The sequence below is a fragment of the Anguilla anguilla genome, chromosome 1, assembly GCF_013347855.1.
Source record: "Anguilla anguilla isolate fAngAng1 chromosome 1, fAngAng1.pri, whole genome shotgun sequence".
Lineage (NCBI taxonomy): Eukaryota > Metazoa > Chordata > Actinopteri > Anguilliformes > Anguillidae > Anguilla > Anguilla anguilla.
In genome coordinates this window covers 78,801,134-78,819,313 of record NC_049201.1, presented here as the reverse complement: position 1 = coordinate 78,819,313, position 18,180 = coordinate 78,801,134, and the positions used below count along the sequence as shown (strand labels likewise).

The 18,180-nt window shown below is 49.3% G+C and overlaps 1 protein-coding gene across 1 annotated transcript in view; it reads right to left on the bottom strand.

The window, feature by feature from the left end:
• sobpa (sine oculis binding protein homolog (Drosophila) a) overlaps positions 1-17,090 on the bottom strand; it is a 79,414-nt gene extending 62,324 nt beyond the window's left edge. The window contains exons 1-3 of the mRNA XM_035426270.1: positions 16,637-17,090; positions 7,485-7,556; positions 3,353-3,488 (exon numbers count right to left, since the gene is read on the bottom strand). Coding sequence (XP_035282161.1) covers positions 3,353-3,488; positions 7,485-7,556; positions 16,637-16,732 — 304 coding nt within the window. The 5' untranslated portion in view covers positions 16,733-17,090. The remainder of the gene's footprint in view (positions 1-3,352; positions 3,489-7,484; positions 7,557-16,636) is intronic.
• Between the last annotated feature and the right edge of the window lie 1,090 nt (positions 17,091-18,180).

Here is an 18,180-nt window from a genome sequence, read left to right as displayed (position 1 = left end):
GGGTGAGAAGGTGAGAGGGAGGGAGACAGCCAGGGAGAGAGAATGAAACAGGGGGAAAAAGAAAGAAAGAGAGAGATCCAGAGACAGAGGGGGATACAGAAAAAGAGGGAGATATAAAAAGAGAAAGAGAGAGAGACAGGGAAAGAAGATCCTTCTCCAGTGAGATATGACCACAGCGAAGGCACGTCTCTCAGCACCGATGGCTCCACCACACTCTCGCCAAATATCAATCCCTCCACCAATCCAACCAAACCTTTATTTTTTTTACCACTTCTCATTAACCAGCTGAACTCAGCAGAACACAGACTCAAGAAAAACTGAAGCGAATTCATGGTCTATTATCCCATCTGGCAGAGAAAGAAAAAATGAAATCAATATTTTAAAAAAACTCATGAGCACAAATTTGGCAACCAATTTCAGGATGCTTTCTGTGGACCCACACATACACTGCCCATTATTAAATTTATCTCTGTAGAGAACAGCAGCAGCAGCGGACAGACAGAGGACAGATACACAAGTTGAGCCCATTTGCCATTTGCTGATAATGTGAATTTTAAAATCCACCCATTAGTGTTGAGAAAATTTCATTGAAAATACAGCAAAACAAAACAAAAAAAAAACATCACTTTTGTTTAGCAAAGTAAAAAAAAAAATATATATATATATATATATATATATATATATATAATAAATGACTCTCAGAGGAAATAGAAAAACAGTCCCAGAGAAACGAACAGCTGAATAATCGCCACTCTGGGGCTGTTAGTGGCGACACTAACGCTGATGTATGCGTCTCCCTTCCCAGCATGCCTCTGTCACCGCGCCCCCCCCCCCGCGCCAGCGCGGGCCAGCAGACAGCGCGGTTAATGCCGCTATCGATTTCCCTCCTTTTAAATTACTCCTCGCGCTCGCCGCGATGATGACCCTGTCGCCGTGGTGACACTCAAATCTGGAGGCAGACGGTCCGCGGGGGGCCGGGGCGTCGGGGGAGGTCAAAGGTCAGACTGTCTATGTTGCGGAGATAAAGACTCCACTGGGATGGCGAAAGAGTCGTCTAGTTAGATCAGTCAGAGCGTTTTAGAAATCCCCTCTCTGCTGGAGTCCGCAATGACCTGATACCGCCATTAACCCTTTCAAGCTCAGCGTCCACTAAAGAAATCTGTCAAATCTGCACCTAACCCTCTGAAGAGTGGGAGGGTGGGGGGGGTGGGGGTTGTAGTTTTTTTTTGTAGTTCTGGAACTCCACTGCTTTCAGTCACCAGCAGTGATTGTGACGTCAGCATTAGAATGTTCAGTTGAGAACATTCTAATCACATATTTGTGATCTCACACTGCAAAAATTACCACACACCCAGTGTGACTGGTGTTCGTTTTTCACACAAATCTCTCTCTCTGTCTCTGTCTCTGTCTAACGACCTACAGGGGGTCCTGACCCCCAATATGGGTCCCGTTCAGCAAAGGAATCGGCTGCAACAGTTTTTGGCATTCATACCAAACAGCGTGGAGTTTAACACTGACAAAAACAAAAATTTAAATACCACAAAAACGCAAAAAAAGGTGGAGAAACAGCCGTGGCCCAGGGGCCGAACCCCGCCAAACCCAAAAGGCTTTTCCACCCCCTCCCCCCCCCCCCCCAATACCGCCACATATAACAAACCCAATACCCAGTCCTACCTCCGTGTCTCAGCGCCGCAAACGGACTAATTAATAAAAACCATTTGCACGTTTTTCGACGATTTACAGAAAAATTCTCACCCCAGCGCTACTTACCAGGGATTTGTGATAAATGAGTTGCTTAATTAGGTTTCATTGTCTCTCCCCTAATCTAGCGATTCGCAGAGACATTCCGCCGAGCATTGTAAATATTGTAATCTCCGCACGCGCTCCCTGCTCCGAGTCAGAATGTAATTACATGACCGATGCGGGTTCAACCGGGAGAGAGACGTTTTTTTTTTGGGTGGGGGGGAGGGGGGCTGCTCTGAAGGGCCACCTCCGTCTGTCTGTCTTTAACTCCTAATCTTCTCTTCCGCGGCTCGGGGACGGGCGGGGAATCGCAACCCCAACTCCCCCCAGCCCCACTCACCCCATTGTGTGTGTCCCCCATCAGGCCGTTTCCAAGGAAACGCAAAAAAAAAAAAAAAAGAGTGACAAGGGCACCAGATACCGAACAATGAAACATTGTTAGCATGAGGGAAAAAAAAAAAACAGCAAGTTAAAGTATGTTAAAATACACTCGGGCAGGGGGGTTGATACAATATTCTACAAAAAAAATAGACCAATTCCAAATTCATCGCAATTTTGTGAGGAAGTCACGTGGAAATGCTCGTTTATTGTATGAGGCAGCCCAGGAAGGCACAGGCGGAAAGGGCACAGGTAAGGGAGGCTGCGCCACCTGTTTCCCCTGCCTGCTTCCACTCCTGCTACCTGTGTTTGAGTGCGCCTTCTCACAGGCTAATGAAAGGGTACCTGTGCTGCTCTTATCTCTCAGCTTATGGGTGGACACCCGATCTCTCAGGTTATACATGATTACTCATGTTGAACACACACTTGTGTTAAAAGATCACCTGCTCTGATCTCTCAGGTGTTCCCTGGTTACCTGTGTTAAATGATCACCTGCTCTGATCTCTCAGGTGTTTCCTAGTTACCTGTGTTAAATGATCACCTGCTCTGATCTCTCAGGTGTTCCCTGGTTATCTGTGTTAGATGATCACCTGCTCTGATCTCTCAGGTGTTTCCTGGTTACCTGTGTTAAATGATCACCTGCTCTGATCTCTCAGGTGTTTCCTAGTTACCTGTGTTAAATGATCACCTGCTCTGATCTCTCAGGTGTTCCCTGATTATCTGTGTTAGATGATCACCTGCTCTGATCTCTCAGGTGTTCCCTGATTATCTGTGTTAGATGATCACCTGCTGTGATCTCTCAGGTGTTCCCTGGTTACCTGTGTTAGATGATCACCTGCTCTGATCTCTCAGGTGTTCCCTGGTTACCTGTGTTAAATGATCACCTGCTGTGATCTCTCAGGTTTTTCCTGGTTACCTGTGTTAGATGATCACCTGCTGTGATCTCTCAGGGGTTCCCTGGTTACCTGTGTTAGATGATCACCTGCTCTGATCTCTCAGGTGTTCCCTGGTTACCTGTGTTAAATGATCACCTGCTCTGATCTCTCCGGTATTCCCTGGTTACCTGTGTTAAATGATCACCTGCTCTGATCTCGCAGGTGTTTCCTGGTTACCTGTGTTAGATGATCACCTGCTGTGATCTCTCAGGTGTTCCCTGGTTACCTGTGTTAAATGATCACCTGCTCTGATCGCTCAGGTGTTCCCTGGTTACCTGTGTTAGATGACCTCTCACCTTTCAGGACGGAGATGTGCTGCCTGGCTTCGCCGTCGGGGTAGTTTCGGATCTCGATGTCGTCCGAGTCCCTCAGGTCCACCTTGTCGTACCCGTACCAGCCCAGCAGCTCGTTCATCGTGTTCTCAGCGAAACTCTGAGGGGGGGCGGGGGGGCGGGGGGGGGACACATGGAGAAGACAACAGCAAACTGCAGTTAATATTCCCAGAACAAACATTCATCTGTTTATTTAAAAAAACAAAAAACAAACACAGCAGGCAGAATGAGGTGCACGAACAAGGTGCACAACCCCTCCCCCCTTCTCCCCCCCCCCCAGCCGCCCGGCCCCCCCCCCCCTCCAGAAAAAATAATGAATTACATGAGCCTGCACCCTCTCCCCCAGCACGTACAGGCAGACCAGGGGACCTACACCACAGTCGTTAAAGCTGCACACTCTCAGAGCGTCCGCACGCAACGTGGAGAGGCCCGCTCTCCTGGCAGCGCAGGGCGGCCGAGCGCTTTCCCCTTACTGGCGTTTCCCGCGGAGATACCGCCATCGGTGCAGCACCGCGCGCTCTCCCTGCTCTGAGGACACGCAGAGAAAGTTCTGCGTTTCCTGCGACCGTCACCCACGCTAAGAGACAAGGCTAAAAGATGCGGGTGATGGCGGTGGGGGGGACCGCACTGGACGGTTTCGCGGAACGTTCCGGAAAGAGTCGGATTACGACGCTGGCCTGAGGAACCCCGCGTGGGTTCAGCTAAAACAAACAAACTAACAAAAGACGACACAGAGGCTTTTCACAAGCCGCAGGAACAGACCGAGACCGCGGGGGAGGAGCGTGGGGGGTCCTCGTCAAAGGTGTTCCCTCCACTCCGCTAAGTAAGAGAATCCTCCGATTACTTTCTCCAGTGACACGGGGCTCAGGTGTCCACCGAATTCAACCTTCGCCCCAACAGTGCCAACAGCAGGGCTTTTTTGATGCCTGCACAGTAACACCTCCAGTGTTAATTCAACTCTAACAGAGCACACACACAGTAAAATGTCCAGTGTTAATTTGACTCTAACAGGATTAATTCAACTCTTAACAGAAAAAATTTGGTCCCTTTCTGGAAGGTGGGACTGAATGTTATCTGTTAGAAATCTGGACATTTTACAGTGTATGAGTCCAATAAGGACCATATGTCCTCCACATGTCATCCATATGTAAGCCCAGCCCTGTTACTGGAGATCTACCTGTAGGTTTTCAACTCTAATTTGGCATACCTGATTCAACTATTTAGCAGCTGAATGAGGAGTGTTGAAGAGTTGATCTCTAGCTGAAATGGGGGGGGCTTTTGTTAAGGCTGGAGTGAAAACCTACAGGATGGTACTGTAGATCTCCAGGAACAGGGTTGGCCGGCCATGCTGTAGGAGTTGATAGAACACTGAGCATTTTACAGTGTACGTCATTTACGCTAAGGAAAATGCTTGATCAGTTTACTATATTTTACACAGAGTATGAAGTAATGACATCACTTTGTGCTGTGAGATACACAGCTGCTTTTTAATTTTCACTGCAATGTTGTGACTTCACTTGTTTTTGATAACTGTTGTCTTATTTAGTGCGAAACCCCTTAGGCTGTAATTCTTTGTTTTAAAAAAGGCTAACAATGTTAAAGTTCAAGCTAATAAAAGATTGCTGGCAGCGTTGCCGATTCGAACATCAGTAGTGAGGTGATTTATTAATCGATGTCAGGTGGTTTTGTGAGGGTTGTGGCGGATTTGGGGAATCTCAGAACCAGAAGAGTTTTTTAAAAAAGCGAGCACACATCCCAAACAGACACGACGTCGCTGCTAAACCCTCTAAAACACAGGGAGGAAAAAAAAGGGTCGTTCCACACACAGCTGAGACAGTTGCCCTGACTGAACATGCACGTACATCCCCATAACATCTACTGCGTATGCTTCAGGCACCAGGGCCTACAGCCACTACCACTCAGCAGCACAACGGCTAGCGCACAACGTGCGGCGCACGAATGGTAGCACGCAGCGGTTAGCGTACAACCTGTAGCATCCCGACCGTTAGCGTACAACCGGCTAGTGTACAACGGGTAGCACACGGTGGCTAGTGCATAACACGTAGCACACGTTGGGTAGCGTCCGACACGTAGCGCACGTTGGGTAGCACGCAACACGTAGCGCACGATGGGTAGCGCGTGACACGTAGCGCACGTTGGGTAGCGCGCGACACATAGCGCACGTTGGGTAGCACGCAACATGTAGCGCATGTTGGGTAGCGCGCGACACGTAGCGCACATTGGGTAGCGCGCGACACGTAGCGCACATTGGGCAGCGCGTGACACGTAGCGCACGTTGGGTAGCGCGCGACACGTAGCGCACGTTGGGTAGCGCGCGACACGTAGCGCACGTTGGGTAGCGCATAACAGGTTCTATGGCAGAAAACTCTGTCCTTCAGCATCCACTGGGTCCTTATTCCAAAATCCAGACTGAAGACAGGTTTATTTATCCTGCTCTGAAGACAGAGATAGTGCATAGATAGGCCAGCTACTAACACCGCTGCCAGATGAGATAATGCAAACGTGGGAATGCAAGCGTCTCAGCCGCCTAAACCAAGGACACGCCAGAGACACACTGACTCGCTTCTGGATATGATGCCATCTCAGCCTCTTTAATTAGTTTATTCGTTAATTAGCCCAATCGTTTGTTTCGATCTGACAACGTTTCGACAAAGTCAAGAGCCACAGCTGCGGAACGCGAGCGGTATCCGCGAGCGAATAAACGGTTCGCGGTGCCTCGATGCAGGACTGGACCAGCGCTGGAGGACAGGAGCCGTTCGAACGCTTAAGCCAGGACAGGGGATTTGGAACAAACCAAAAAAAAAAAAAAACTGCGGGTTACGTGCAGCGGAAACTCCGGGAATCAAGTTTATGTGCAAAAAAAAACACGGAACAGCGGTGGCATTTTCCCCCGTAGCTCAGTTTGGGGATCTGTGCGTTCGCTGGCCTTTTGCAGGCGGGCCCCTCTGGCCCAGAGGAGAAGGGGAATCCAGCGGGTCTGGTAAAGGTCAGCACTCAGGAGCTAGGCTTTCATTCTGGACACCGCCTCCGTCTCAGGTTACCCCCCAATCCCCAATCCCCACCCCCCCCCCCCCGGGCCCCGGCTGACTGTGTGAGCACCGCCAGAGGGCCTGGGCCGGCCCGGACAGAGACGCTGTGGCCCGCTGAACCGGACCGGATGAGAACCTGCAAACCCCCACGTTGTGACCTCTGACCTCTCACTCGCTCCTTATCACTTTCCTGCAACTCGACTTCTCTGACACACAAAGACTTACAGCACCAATGTCCTGTAACTCTACATCTGCGACACACAAAGACTTGCAGCATCAGTGTCCTATAAATCTACATCTCTTATACATAAAGATTTACTAAACCAGTGTCCTGTAACTCCACATCTCTGACACACAAAGATTTACTAAACCAGTGTCCTGTAACTCTACAGAAGGGCTGAATGACTCCTCATTGCTTTCCTGTAGCGTAACTCAGTAACTCTACATCTCTGACACAGGGATTCACTTCCTCTTCATCAGTTTCCTGTAACCTTACGTCATTGACACACAGAGAATCCCCATCACAGTCATGTAACTTTACACGTACGACAGTGGGACACCTACAATCTGTGAACTTGTAGAACACATATTGACCATTAACTTTCACTCTCACAGACAGAAGAACCTCAGTCTTGCTCTGGAGCAACTTTCCTCTAGTCATGAAAGCAGAACCTAAGGTTCTCCTGAAGAGAATCTTTGCCCTGCTCCAGTAGAACCTTGCTACTTTAGTATAGCCCTCACAATGTTCCGCTGGAATGTTCCTTCACAATGTTCTGCAGGAATGTTCGTATTCTGATATTCTATGCCATACTCTCACACTGAAAGCAGAACCTTCATCTCAATCTGATAGAACCACCATCTTACTTTGACAGAACCTCTATGTTACTCTCGTGGAACACTGAAATTTTTTCTCCTGGAGCACTCAGGCCACAGCCTTTCGTCTTTTGCTCTGAGAGGGGGAACCCCTTTCATCTCACTTTGGAAAGAGAACCTGTACCCCACTGACTCCGGAACCTTCTCTCACTCTAATACACAGAGGGCCTCACCATGGAGTAGGGCGGGTTGCCATGGAGATCCCCCACCTGGCCTGCCTGTGGCTGAGCTTGCCCAACTCGCACCTGATGAGACACGAGTCAATTCGTTACATTCATGCATGCAACCGTCAATCACACTGCAAGCTGTCAATCACAACGGCAAACATGTCATCGCCACGGACGCAGGTGATTTTCTAAAACTCTGAACGTAGCGCTGGGACATAAACACACTGCGGACTGGCCCCATAGCCGCACATTCAAAAAACCTCCACTGAACTGAATCACAGCATCCCCCCCCCCTGCTAATGCGCTAACACGCGTTACATACGTCCATACAAGCAGAGGCTTAAACATTACCAGGACATTTAAAGCTGTACTTGCCACACCATTCAGTCAGAAGGACGACCACAACGGACAACAGTCTCATACTTAACTGTGTTCTCCGCCGCCATTTTTTAATTTGTGTACCAGTTACCTTGGCCCTGTTCGTTTTTGAATTTACAAGTAAGCAAATTAACAACCAAAGTCTGCTGTGTACATAACGATTATAAACGAAAAAGATTTTCAGGCTCGGAGTGGTTTGGGTTTACTGCTTTGTAAAACCTTTTGAAAGACTGCTGGATTGACACTGCAAGGCCACCGATCTTGAAGTGAGTTTAAAAAAAAATTTTTTTAATTACGTTCTACCCCACAAAATCTTAAATGCCCTGAGGAATCCGTCTGCACATGCTCATTGAAGACCTGTATCGGGAGGCCAGCATCGCTGATTTGCTTCACTCTCGTTACAGAAAAGCTTCAAACTACATTTAATTACATTTTATTTCACCTTTAGTAACGCAGGCAGGTGATCGGAGAAACCGGTCCTCTCTCGCAGTGACGACCTTGCAGCCGAACAAACGCAGGGAATGATTCGGTGGTCGGATGTAGAGAGCCATTTTTTTCTTCCATGGGAAATTTGACATTGGAGTTAAAACAACTTTGTCTTTCTGAAAGTGCCTCGGGTTCTGTACTGAACAGAGTGAAAAGGCGAGTCCGATGCCCCCTCTGAAGAAGGGAAAGCATTTTTGAGGGCTATGCCTTTTTTTACACCGTCACGTGCAGACACACAAATTGTGCGCGTGAAAGGAAGGAGGCGAAGAAGAGAAAATGCGCCGATAAATCACACTGCTACTCCGACACCATTCACTCTCCTGGCCTATTGATCATCGTTAATCACAGTTGTGAATTCTGAACGTTGTCATGACTGAACTGCACTCTGAGGAACGTGACCTTGACAAACCGTGCCGTGGAACACAACGGCCTTCCTTTGAAAAAAAACCGGAAAAAAATCATTTCTGAGTTAATAACAGTGAGATATTTATTTACGCTATGCGGAGTTAAAAAAATCTAACGAAAGACAGAGTTCACACGAAAAATGTATTATTTTTTAAAAAATTTTAAATGTCAATGCAATGGACTAAGTCACAATCTCCCACAATGCCCGGCTCTCTGAGGTCATCAGGGTACGTTGTTGCCCTGACAACAGCGCAAGGACAGAAAAAAAAAAAAATATATATATATATATATAAATGAAACACCACACTGACAGCTCGCAAAACCTCAACCTTCCACATAGTCTCGCATAACCAGACCTATCTCCACACCTTCCACACAACTTCCACCACAGTACCACAAGCCAGCCACTAGGTGTCCCTCAGGTCGCTGAGAGGGAAAGCCTACGCAACAAAGCTTGGAATTAGCTTTGTTCAGTAGTGTCTGAGTCACAAAAATAAATTGAACAGACTTAACACTTTTAGCATTACAGTGCTAAGATGTAACTACCTTCAGATGAAAAACCCAGTGATCATGAAGTCTCAACGCTGTTGGCCGTTCAGAGAGAACTGCTATAAATCCATTTTACAACGTCACCCTGGCGACAGATGAGGCACAGGGTGAATCATCATTTTAAGCAAGGAAGTGTCATTAGAAAATTTTTCCCAAGGTTATATTTACCCCTGAACTCAGATATACCCGTGAATGCGGCAAAAAAAAACATGAGTTTCCGAAGGATTTATGGCCGTGATTTTAATTAAGATCAGCTATCTTAAAACGGCCATAAAAACGGTGACAGTTTTTATGAGTGATAAGTGCAGCCAGCAATGCAGCCGTGAAAAAATATAGCTGACGAAAAGTCATTAAGCAACAACAAATGACAAACAGATGCCGAGAGTGGGGACGGTCTGCTTCTTCTTCGTTTCCTTTTTTTTTTTTTTCTAACCGAGCCATGTAGAAAGATTAGCCTGTCACCCGAGCCGGGGGACCCGATTGGCTGACGGGAGAAGGTGTGGGTCGGATTGGCTGACGGGAGAAGCGCCAGGTGAGACAGATCAAAGCCGAGCACGGGCGGACTGATCAAACGGCCGCTGCCGGACGGCGGAAGCAGCGCTGGAATCTCAGCGCTAACGCTGGCCGGGTATGAATGGATACAGAGTAAGAAGTAACAAAACAAAACGCACACACCCGCCACACGCACACCTGCGCCACACACACACACACACACACACACACACACACACTCCCGCCACACACACACACACACACCTGCGCCACACACACACACATACACTCCTGCCACACACACACACACACGCACGCACACTCTCCCGCCACACACACACATACCAGCACCACACACACACACACCCGCCACACACACCCATCTGTGCCACGCACACACACACACTCCCGCCACACACACACACCTGCGCCACGCACACACACACACTCCCGCCACACACACACACTTGCGCCACACACACACATACACACTCCCGCCACACACACACACACACACGCACGCACGCAACAACTGGTCACCCCCCACCCCCCTCCCCACCAAATGTGCGCACGCCACCGCCCCCCCCCCCCCCCCCTTTTAAATGGACTCTGAACAGCCCTCCTGCTAATCTGCAGAGCTGCCCTCATTGTGCAGTAAACCAGTGCGCTGATATTAATCATGGATTTGCACACTACTGAAAAGGAACCAAGTCTGTCCACAGCGAGCTCCGCCCCCCACTTCCCCTCCCCTCCACAACCCTCTCCCCCTCTCTCATTCTCTCTTTCCCTCCATCCTTCTCACTATTTTGTTTTTTATTTTTCACTCTTTCATTTTCATTCTTTCTCTCTTGCACATCTGCTTCTCCCTCTTTCTCACGCACTCCCTTTCTCTCTCTCTCTGTATTTTCTCTTTATATATCTCCTTCTTTCCCTCTGCCACATCTTCTATTGCTCTGTCTCTCTTTCCCTCTAGTTCACTCCCTTCCTTCTCTCTCTCTCTCTCTCTCTCTCTCTCTAAGTGAACAGCAGCTCTGTGTGAAAGGGCATAGGAATTGTGTCAAGGCCAGCTCGCACAAGCATGTGTGTATGTGTGTGTGTGCGTGTGTACGTGTATCTATGTGTGTGTGTTGTGTGTGCATGTGTGTACGTGTGTCTGTCTATGTGTGTGTGTGTGTGTGTGTAAGTGCATGTGCATGTGTGTGCATGCACACGTGTTTGTGGATGTTTGGATAAGTGTCCGTGCACACAAACGTGTGTGTGGATGCATGCCCACGTGCATGCATGCGTGTGCGCGTGTGCTGCACACGTGCATGTGTGGGTGTGCGCACGTGTGTGTGTGTGTGACCGAGCGTGTGAGTGTCTGTATGTGTGTGTGACCGAGTGTGTGAGTGTCTGTATGTGTGTGTGGTGCAGGTCCATCCAGCAGGACATGGCGAAACATGGCTCAAACTCAGTCAAGCTCCCCCCTCTCTCTCGCTCACTCTGTTCTCTCTCCCTCTCTCTCACTCTCCCTCTCTCACTCTGTTCTCTCTCCCTCTCTCTCACTCTCCCTCTCTCACTCTGTTCTCTCTCCCTCTCTCTCACTCTCCCTCTCTCTCTCTCTCTCTCTCTTTCTTTCTTTCAAAAAACCCCAAAAACACTTTATACTCCACAGCAGCTCAGAGTAAGGATGGTCTTTTCCCCACCCTGAGAAAAGGGGGGGGGGGAAATATCAGCAATCCCTTTCTTTCTTTCTTTCTTTCTTTCTTTTCAGAGCAGAGGGTTGGAGGGAGAGGGTGGGGGGGCAGAGGTGGGGGGGGGCGGGGGTGGTGGTAGGGAACTCGATGCCATGTGGGCAGAAACCGGAGTAGGCCACAGAACACCATGATAAAATTCCCTAATCCCCCGCCAAGTTTCCCTGAGGGGGCCCCCCCTCCTCCTCCTCCTCCTCCTCCTCCTCCTCCAGCGCTCCACCATCGTTCCGTTCCAAGCCCCTCTTTTCCAGGCCCCGGCCCTCTCCCTCTCTCCCTCCCTCTCTCTCTCTCTCTCCCTCCCTCTCTCCTCGCTCTGCTTCTTTCGTTTCTCCTACCTTCCTGCCTTGATATCCGATCCCCCTCGGTCGCTCCGGTTACCGTTTTTACAGCTTAGCCTGTGTACATTCCTTTCTCCCCGCCCCCCCCCCCCCCCCTCCCGCCCCCCCCCCCCCTCGCGGCCCCCGCCCCTGCAGCCCCCGGTTCCTCGCCGCGGCGGTGGCGGCGGCGGCGGCGGCGGCGGCGGCGGCTCGCTTTACCGTTGGTCCAGATGAAAAGGGAGTCGCGGGCCAGGGAAACACAGTCGGGACTGTTTGGTTTCTCAAGGTACCGGGGGCCCTCCACAAGAGCACATTGTGTTCTTTTTCACCGAGGAGAGGAGAGAGGAAGAGGAGAGAAAGAGGAGAGGAGAGGAGAGGGGAGAGGAGAAGAGTGGAGAGGAGAGGAGAGGAGAGAAGAGTGGGGTGGAGAGGAGAGGAGAGGAGAGGAGAGAAGTGAGGAGAGGAGTGGACAGGAGAGGAAGAGGAGAGAAGAGGAGTGCAAAGGAGAGGAGAGGAGAGAAGAGGAGAGGGGAAAGGGGGAGGGCTGAGGGAGGGAAACATACTTTTTTGAGCTAAGGAGTCGGTCACACCGTGATGAGAAACAGCGCCGACAGAAAGGACAGGCGAGGAGGCTCGGCCTGATTCGGGACGGGCGAGTACGCCCCCCCCGGTGCCGGGACCTTCAGGACCTGGGACCGTTAACACCGCCGGACCTGGTTCTGAGCACTCGGACCCGACTCCTCTCTCCTCTGTGGGAGGGTTCAGGGCTGGCCGCTGAGGTTCTGAGGGGTGGGCAAGGTGTGGAGTGGGGGGGGGGGGGGGGGGGGGGGGGGGGACACAGATTGAGCTTTTCATAATGGGGGGTGAGGGTGATTACAGCACGCTGAGGTCATCAGACACAGCAACAGACTGCACAAGAGAAGCAGGGAGCACATACACACACGTGAGAGACTTTCCTCAAAGCTTAAAAGCATAAGTTAGGTCTACACTGTCAGTGGGAAGTGGCTTTTAGAGGGCGGGGCTAAGGACAATGATGCAGGGTGCAGAATGGTGCCCTCCTGACAGCGTTGAGTCCCCGGAAAACACTTTCCACTCCTGAGCTATCTCTCCGAGCCCCACCGTCCCCAAGTCCTGCCACTCTGTCCTAGTCAGGACCGAAGCACTGTTCCAGAGAGTTCCGAACCGTGACATTAACGCACACCCAGTCCAGACGAGACAGGTAACCCTTCACCTGGTGGCCTGAGTTTGCTGTTTTCTATTTCACCTTCAGGTGTTGCTTCATTGGCCCAATCACAGAAGCGCTCGGCTAGCCCAAACGACCGTCGGCTAAATGCACCCGTTTACTGGGAGAGTAAAAGCGGCCGGAGCAGAGCCAACGCATCAGACAGGCCCAGCGTGATCTGAGCGACAGATCGAGCCAAATATTTTTTTTTTAAAAGCACAAGCTTAAAAGGAAATAATGTAAAAAGTGTCCCCTCCGTGATGTTCCGGGGGAAGTACAAAAAGGTATTCTTTCTCTTTCATTTCTCCATTCCTTGTAAGGCACCTAAAAGTCCTGTTAAATATATGCTGAACTGAAATAAGTAAGGTCCCCTGAATCTTAAGTCAACAGGTCGGGGACCGATTCTGGGGGTCCTGACAGTTTGGCGGAGTACACTTAACTGCCTGTGACATGGCAGAGCACCTACTGTACACCCCCCCCCCCGAAACCCCCCCCCCCCCCCACCACCCTCCGCATGCCAGACAACTGCAGCTGCATCCCGCCCCACCCCCAGCACCTCCCCATTGGACACTCCTCATTTACGAAGAGCGACACGTCTTCTCTGATTGGCCGCTGCCGGTCCAGTCCGCAGGCCAGGTCCCGTGTCACCTCTCAGCTCCGCCATCCCCCCCCCACCCCCCCCCCCCCCACACCACTCCAAAAACACTTTGATGTTTTTGGAGAGTGCATCATTACATTTGCAATTCCATTCTTCCACTCAGCAAGCTTGTGGCCCATTCATAGTTCTGCATTTATTACGGAAGCCATTGACAGAAAAGTGCTTTGCCCTAAGACTTGGAACCCCCCCCCAACGGTTCGAGGAGTGCCACCAACACATCTACAATCGTCGGCGCAACACTGTTTCTGGGTGCTGCGGCTGGACTGTCCGTAGGTGTGCTCTACGAGGCCAGGTAACTGTAGAGTGTCCAGCTCACCTGTAGTGACGTGCGCAGTAGTTTGTCATGACCTTCTACGTCTGAGACTGAACTGCGGTTCCGATTATAGCGTTTCCTGCTTGCTGCTTACGCACACACTCACGCAGACACAAGCACGCGCACCTTTCCAATCTTGTAACCGAGAACTAGGCTACGCTCCTTGGGTCCTGCACAGCGCATCTTTAAACGACACATTTTTAAAAACCGCTTGTTTACATAAACTGCTCAAATTAGAAACGTTACAGGGTACGCACTGCTACACCGTCCGATGGCGGTTTGTGTTTAAAAGTGTGCATTTGATCATCGCAAGAGGAAAAACTTTGATTTGATTTAGTGATGCAGATTACCTCATGCTACCCTGTTGCTTACATTCTGAAACGATGAGATTGCGGCATTTGCTTTGGAGTCAGTAAGGTATTCATAAAACAAGGAGTTGAAAAAAATCATAATTGTCAGATTTAATTCTGTGTCATCCTTATTAGTATTATCGCATTAGGAAAGAAAAGACTGAGTAATTTTTCCCGTTCACACAATGTTGTTTTTGTTTCTTCTCGGTTGTTCAGACAAACATCTGTTATAGAAAGAACAACTATCTCCCAAACCGCCAAGGGAGCCGGAGCCAACGTAAACAAAACAAACCCACCAGATCCAGAACAGGCAGCCTTTATATCAAGCAAGGATAACATTTCGCATGTTTTGATTAAAATTAGTTAATTTGTAATTCTACACCGCGCGGATACCAAAAGATGCAATCCACACAGTTTACACAAAGACCCCGTTTCCTCTCTCACGCAGACTCGCTTCGAACTAAAAAACCCGAGAGCTCCGTTAGCTTTTTCCCCCCCAACTTCACGGCTCAGTTTATAGAAATAATTTGCAGGTACGAAAGCAAAATGTGATATTGATTCGTTGTCCTGGCAACTCTCAACAACAACAACAACCTTCACGCAGCAAATCTCTCATTTAAATCAAAAGCCCAGACGCACGATCGTTGCTTCAAGATGTTGGGAGTTTGCTGTGGGCAGATCAAACTGGCGTCCAATGACAGGGCGCTGTCACAACTCATTGAAAAACATGTTCATTACGAATTGTGACGAAAGAAAAAAAAAAGGTTTACGGGGATTCATTCAGCAACAAGCGAGAAGAAGCCAAAACCCTGGTCTCTAAAGATGGGGACGCTTCGGGTGGAAGACTCCTGCGTGAGCAAATCAGTCCTATTTAAAGCAATTCGGGCAGGTGCTTCCACCCCATTGAGCACAAGTAATAGACAAATGCCACCAGAAAACAGTTCCGCTGCAGCCTGGAAAGCCGTCAACCTCTCTCGTGCATGCCAGAATCGAGGATTTGCCCACATTCTGCACAGGCTGTCCGTGTCGGTACAAAGGCTGCACGTCAATTTAATACAAATATCCACCATAAGATTATACGTTATGGGCTAATTAAAACAAGCTATTGCATAGTAAATAATGAGAATACCGACGTTCGCTGAACCTCGGGACGCCTGATGTGTACAAACAATGAGCATATGAACATCCTCAAACAAAGCCGCTATATATCCCCTCTGAATGTTCGCACTCCTATTCATTTGATGCTAATTTATTTATTTATTTTTAATCATACAGAATTCGTTAAAAATAATTGTAACAATGGGCTACAAAAACGATTCGCCACTCAACCGTATTGTAAACTTAGAACGTCTGCACGACAGGAGAGACAATGTGCCGTTGTCCAGCGCGTGCCGCCGATAGGGGCACATCTGGAACGCTCGCCTCGAGGCTCCTTCGCAACCGCAGCTGGCTCTGGCATCGCTTCTCTGGCGTGCCCGAGAAACCCGTTTTTTTCCCCTGGCGGTTGTACCGGACAAGGGAAACGTGTAAAAAACATCGCATCAGTGAGCGAGTACGCCCGCTCTTCCGTCTCCTCGTCTTTTATTTTCAGCAGCATACACGTCTGCTTGCTATCAGTATCGCTGTTCTGGAGCAGCCGTGGTAGTAGTAGTAGTAATTGTAGTACTAGCAGCAGCAGCAGCACCAGCAGCAGCAGCGCAGCCACCGAGTCTGACGCACAGGGTTTTCCATTAACTCCACTGAGCCTTGTAGGGGGAAAAAATACGGATATTGCAATAATTAGTCGTTTTCACTTTTCACTCGTTTTGACAGTTCCGCTAGATTCACTGGGTGTCTGTTTGCCCGAAAGCTCAGGAAAACAGCGTGGCAAAGCTTGAAAGAAAATAAAGGCAATTAAATTCAACTTGTATTTAGCAAGCTGGCCACTACAAAAGGCAGGGCTCTTCACGAGACGTAAAGGAACAGCGTGATTACGCGTGGTTAATGAGCGCATTCTCTGGAGCCGCGTAAACAAAGCCCACATGTACATAATAGCTGAGCACAGAACCCCAAAAAAAAAAAAAATCAAAGTTCGCCCAGATCTCCATAATAGCGAGCTGACTATGAATTCTGGTCTGTTTTCAACCCTGGAGGCGGAGCTGAGGCGCGCTCCGTACAGCGTACATCCACGAAAATGACAAGCGAGCCTTCCCGATTTCCTTGTTTCCACGCAAATTTAAACGCGAGAGACACAACCCGTGAACACGACCCCCTACCTTCATCTCCTCGTTGATTTCCCTCTTCACCGGGTGAGCCGGTTTCCTGCTCCTTTTATTTTCGGGGGGTCTACCCTCTTTTTCCGTCTCTGCCATTTTTTCTATTATTTCTGTCAATATTTGCGGTGGGGGCAGCCCCACGGGGGGTGTCCAGCGGGGCTGCTTTAGAAAAGCAGAGCGGCGCGTGTCAATCGTGAGAATAGCCCGGGTGAAGTTGGTGATGCCGTTGAAGGTACGCGATGCCCGGTTAAGTCAGCCATCTTCTGGCTCCAATTTTCCACAGTCTGTGCGCGAGTTGGTGTGAGCCGTGTCTGTGAAGCAGCTGAAGGGATTGAGAACAACCCCAGACAGGGGGGAGGGGCCTCGACTGTAACCCTATACGAGGCGCTGATCCCAAGAAGGCTATTTCCTCTCAGTTCGCCACAGATACGCTTTCACTCGTGCTCCTAGCGCGCGCGCCCGACAGCCCGCACGCTACTGGCGAAGGCAATTCACGAATCCATTATTGGTGTACCCCCCCCCCCCCCCACTCCCCCCTCCCCATCGCACTGTAGCCAGTTTGGACAGCGTCCCTTGTTCCGATCCTTTCGGCTGTTATTTAAAAACGGCGGGCGTAGGGAATCCTTTTCCCGAAATAAAGCTGTTTACATTTTGCGCGTGCTTGTTTATTTGTGTTAGTGAAATGAATTTAGCTGAGAGCATTGAATGGGTCTTACGATGTGTCTCCCTTCCCAAACCTTCTTGATGTATAGATATAGTAAACATATTCTAAATGAAGAAAGTAATTTAATTGGTCAACTGTTTTTTTATGTTAAAACTAGTTAATAACTAGTATTGAAGGCACAAGTAGGCCTAATACTTCACAACCTTCCAAAGCCACAGTGGCTCCTCTTGTTTGTATTGGTGTAACATTTTAATTTGAGCAAATATTCCGACCTGGCCCTGTCATATTTAACTTTCTGGTTTAATGAGTAAATCCACTGTTGTAGCCTAACTCTATTTTGGACCCAAGTGCAAACAGGAAGAGTTACACTAAAGTGCACAGCTCAGAACATTTTTCACAACTGAAGGAAGATAGCACTGTGTCAGGTCTATCATTCTGCACTGAAGGATGACTCTTGGTATGGGGTTTCATGGAAAAAAAAAAATACTGGTGGATCATATGCTTTCAGTGACATGCTGATTTGATCCCATTGTTTTGCTTCACCTTGTGGAGAGCAAAGTCTGTTGATTGGTTGAAACAAGTGCATGATTGACAGATCATTGTAGTTACAGGGTTCATGAAAACTCACTCCCCCATCTCTGTGGTGGCGTCGCATTCCCCGTCCCATAATTCCCAGCAGTTCCTCAAGGGCATGCAGAAGGGGTTTGGGTGGAGGCGGGTAGAAGTGTGTGGGGGGCAAGTAGCAACCTCTGACCTTTCACCCCTGTGCCAGTAAAGACTGAATGTAGCCCACACACTGAGGGCAAGGGCCCTACCTTGTAACCAAGGATGTAGATGTTGTTTCCAATTAAGGGGGGTGGAATTTTCTGCTGGATTTTTT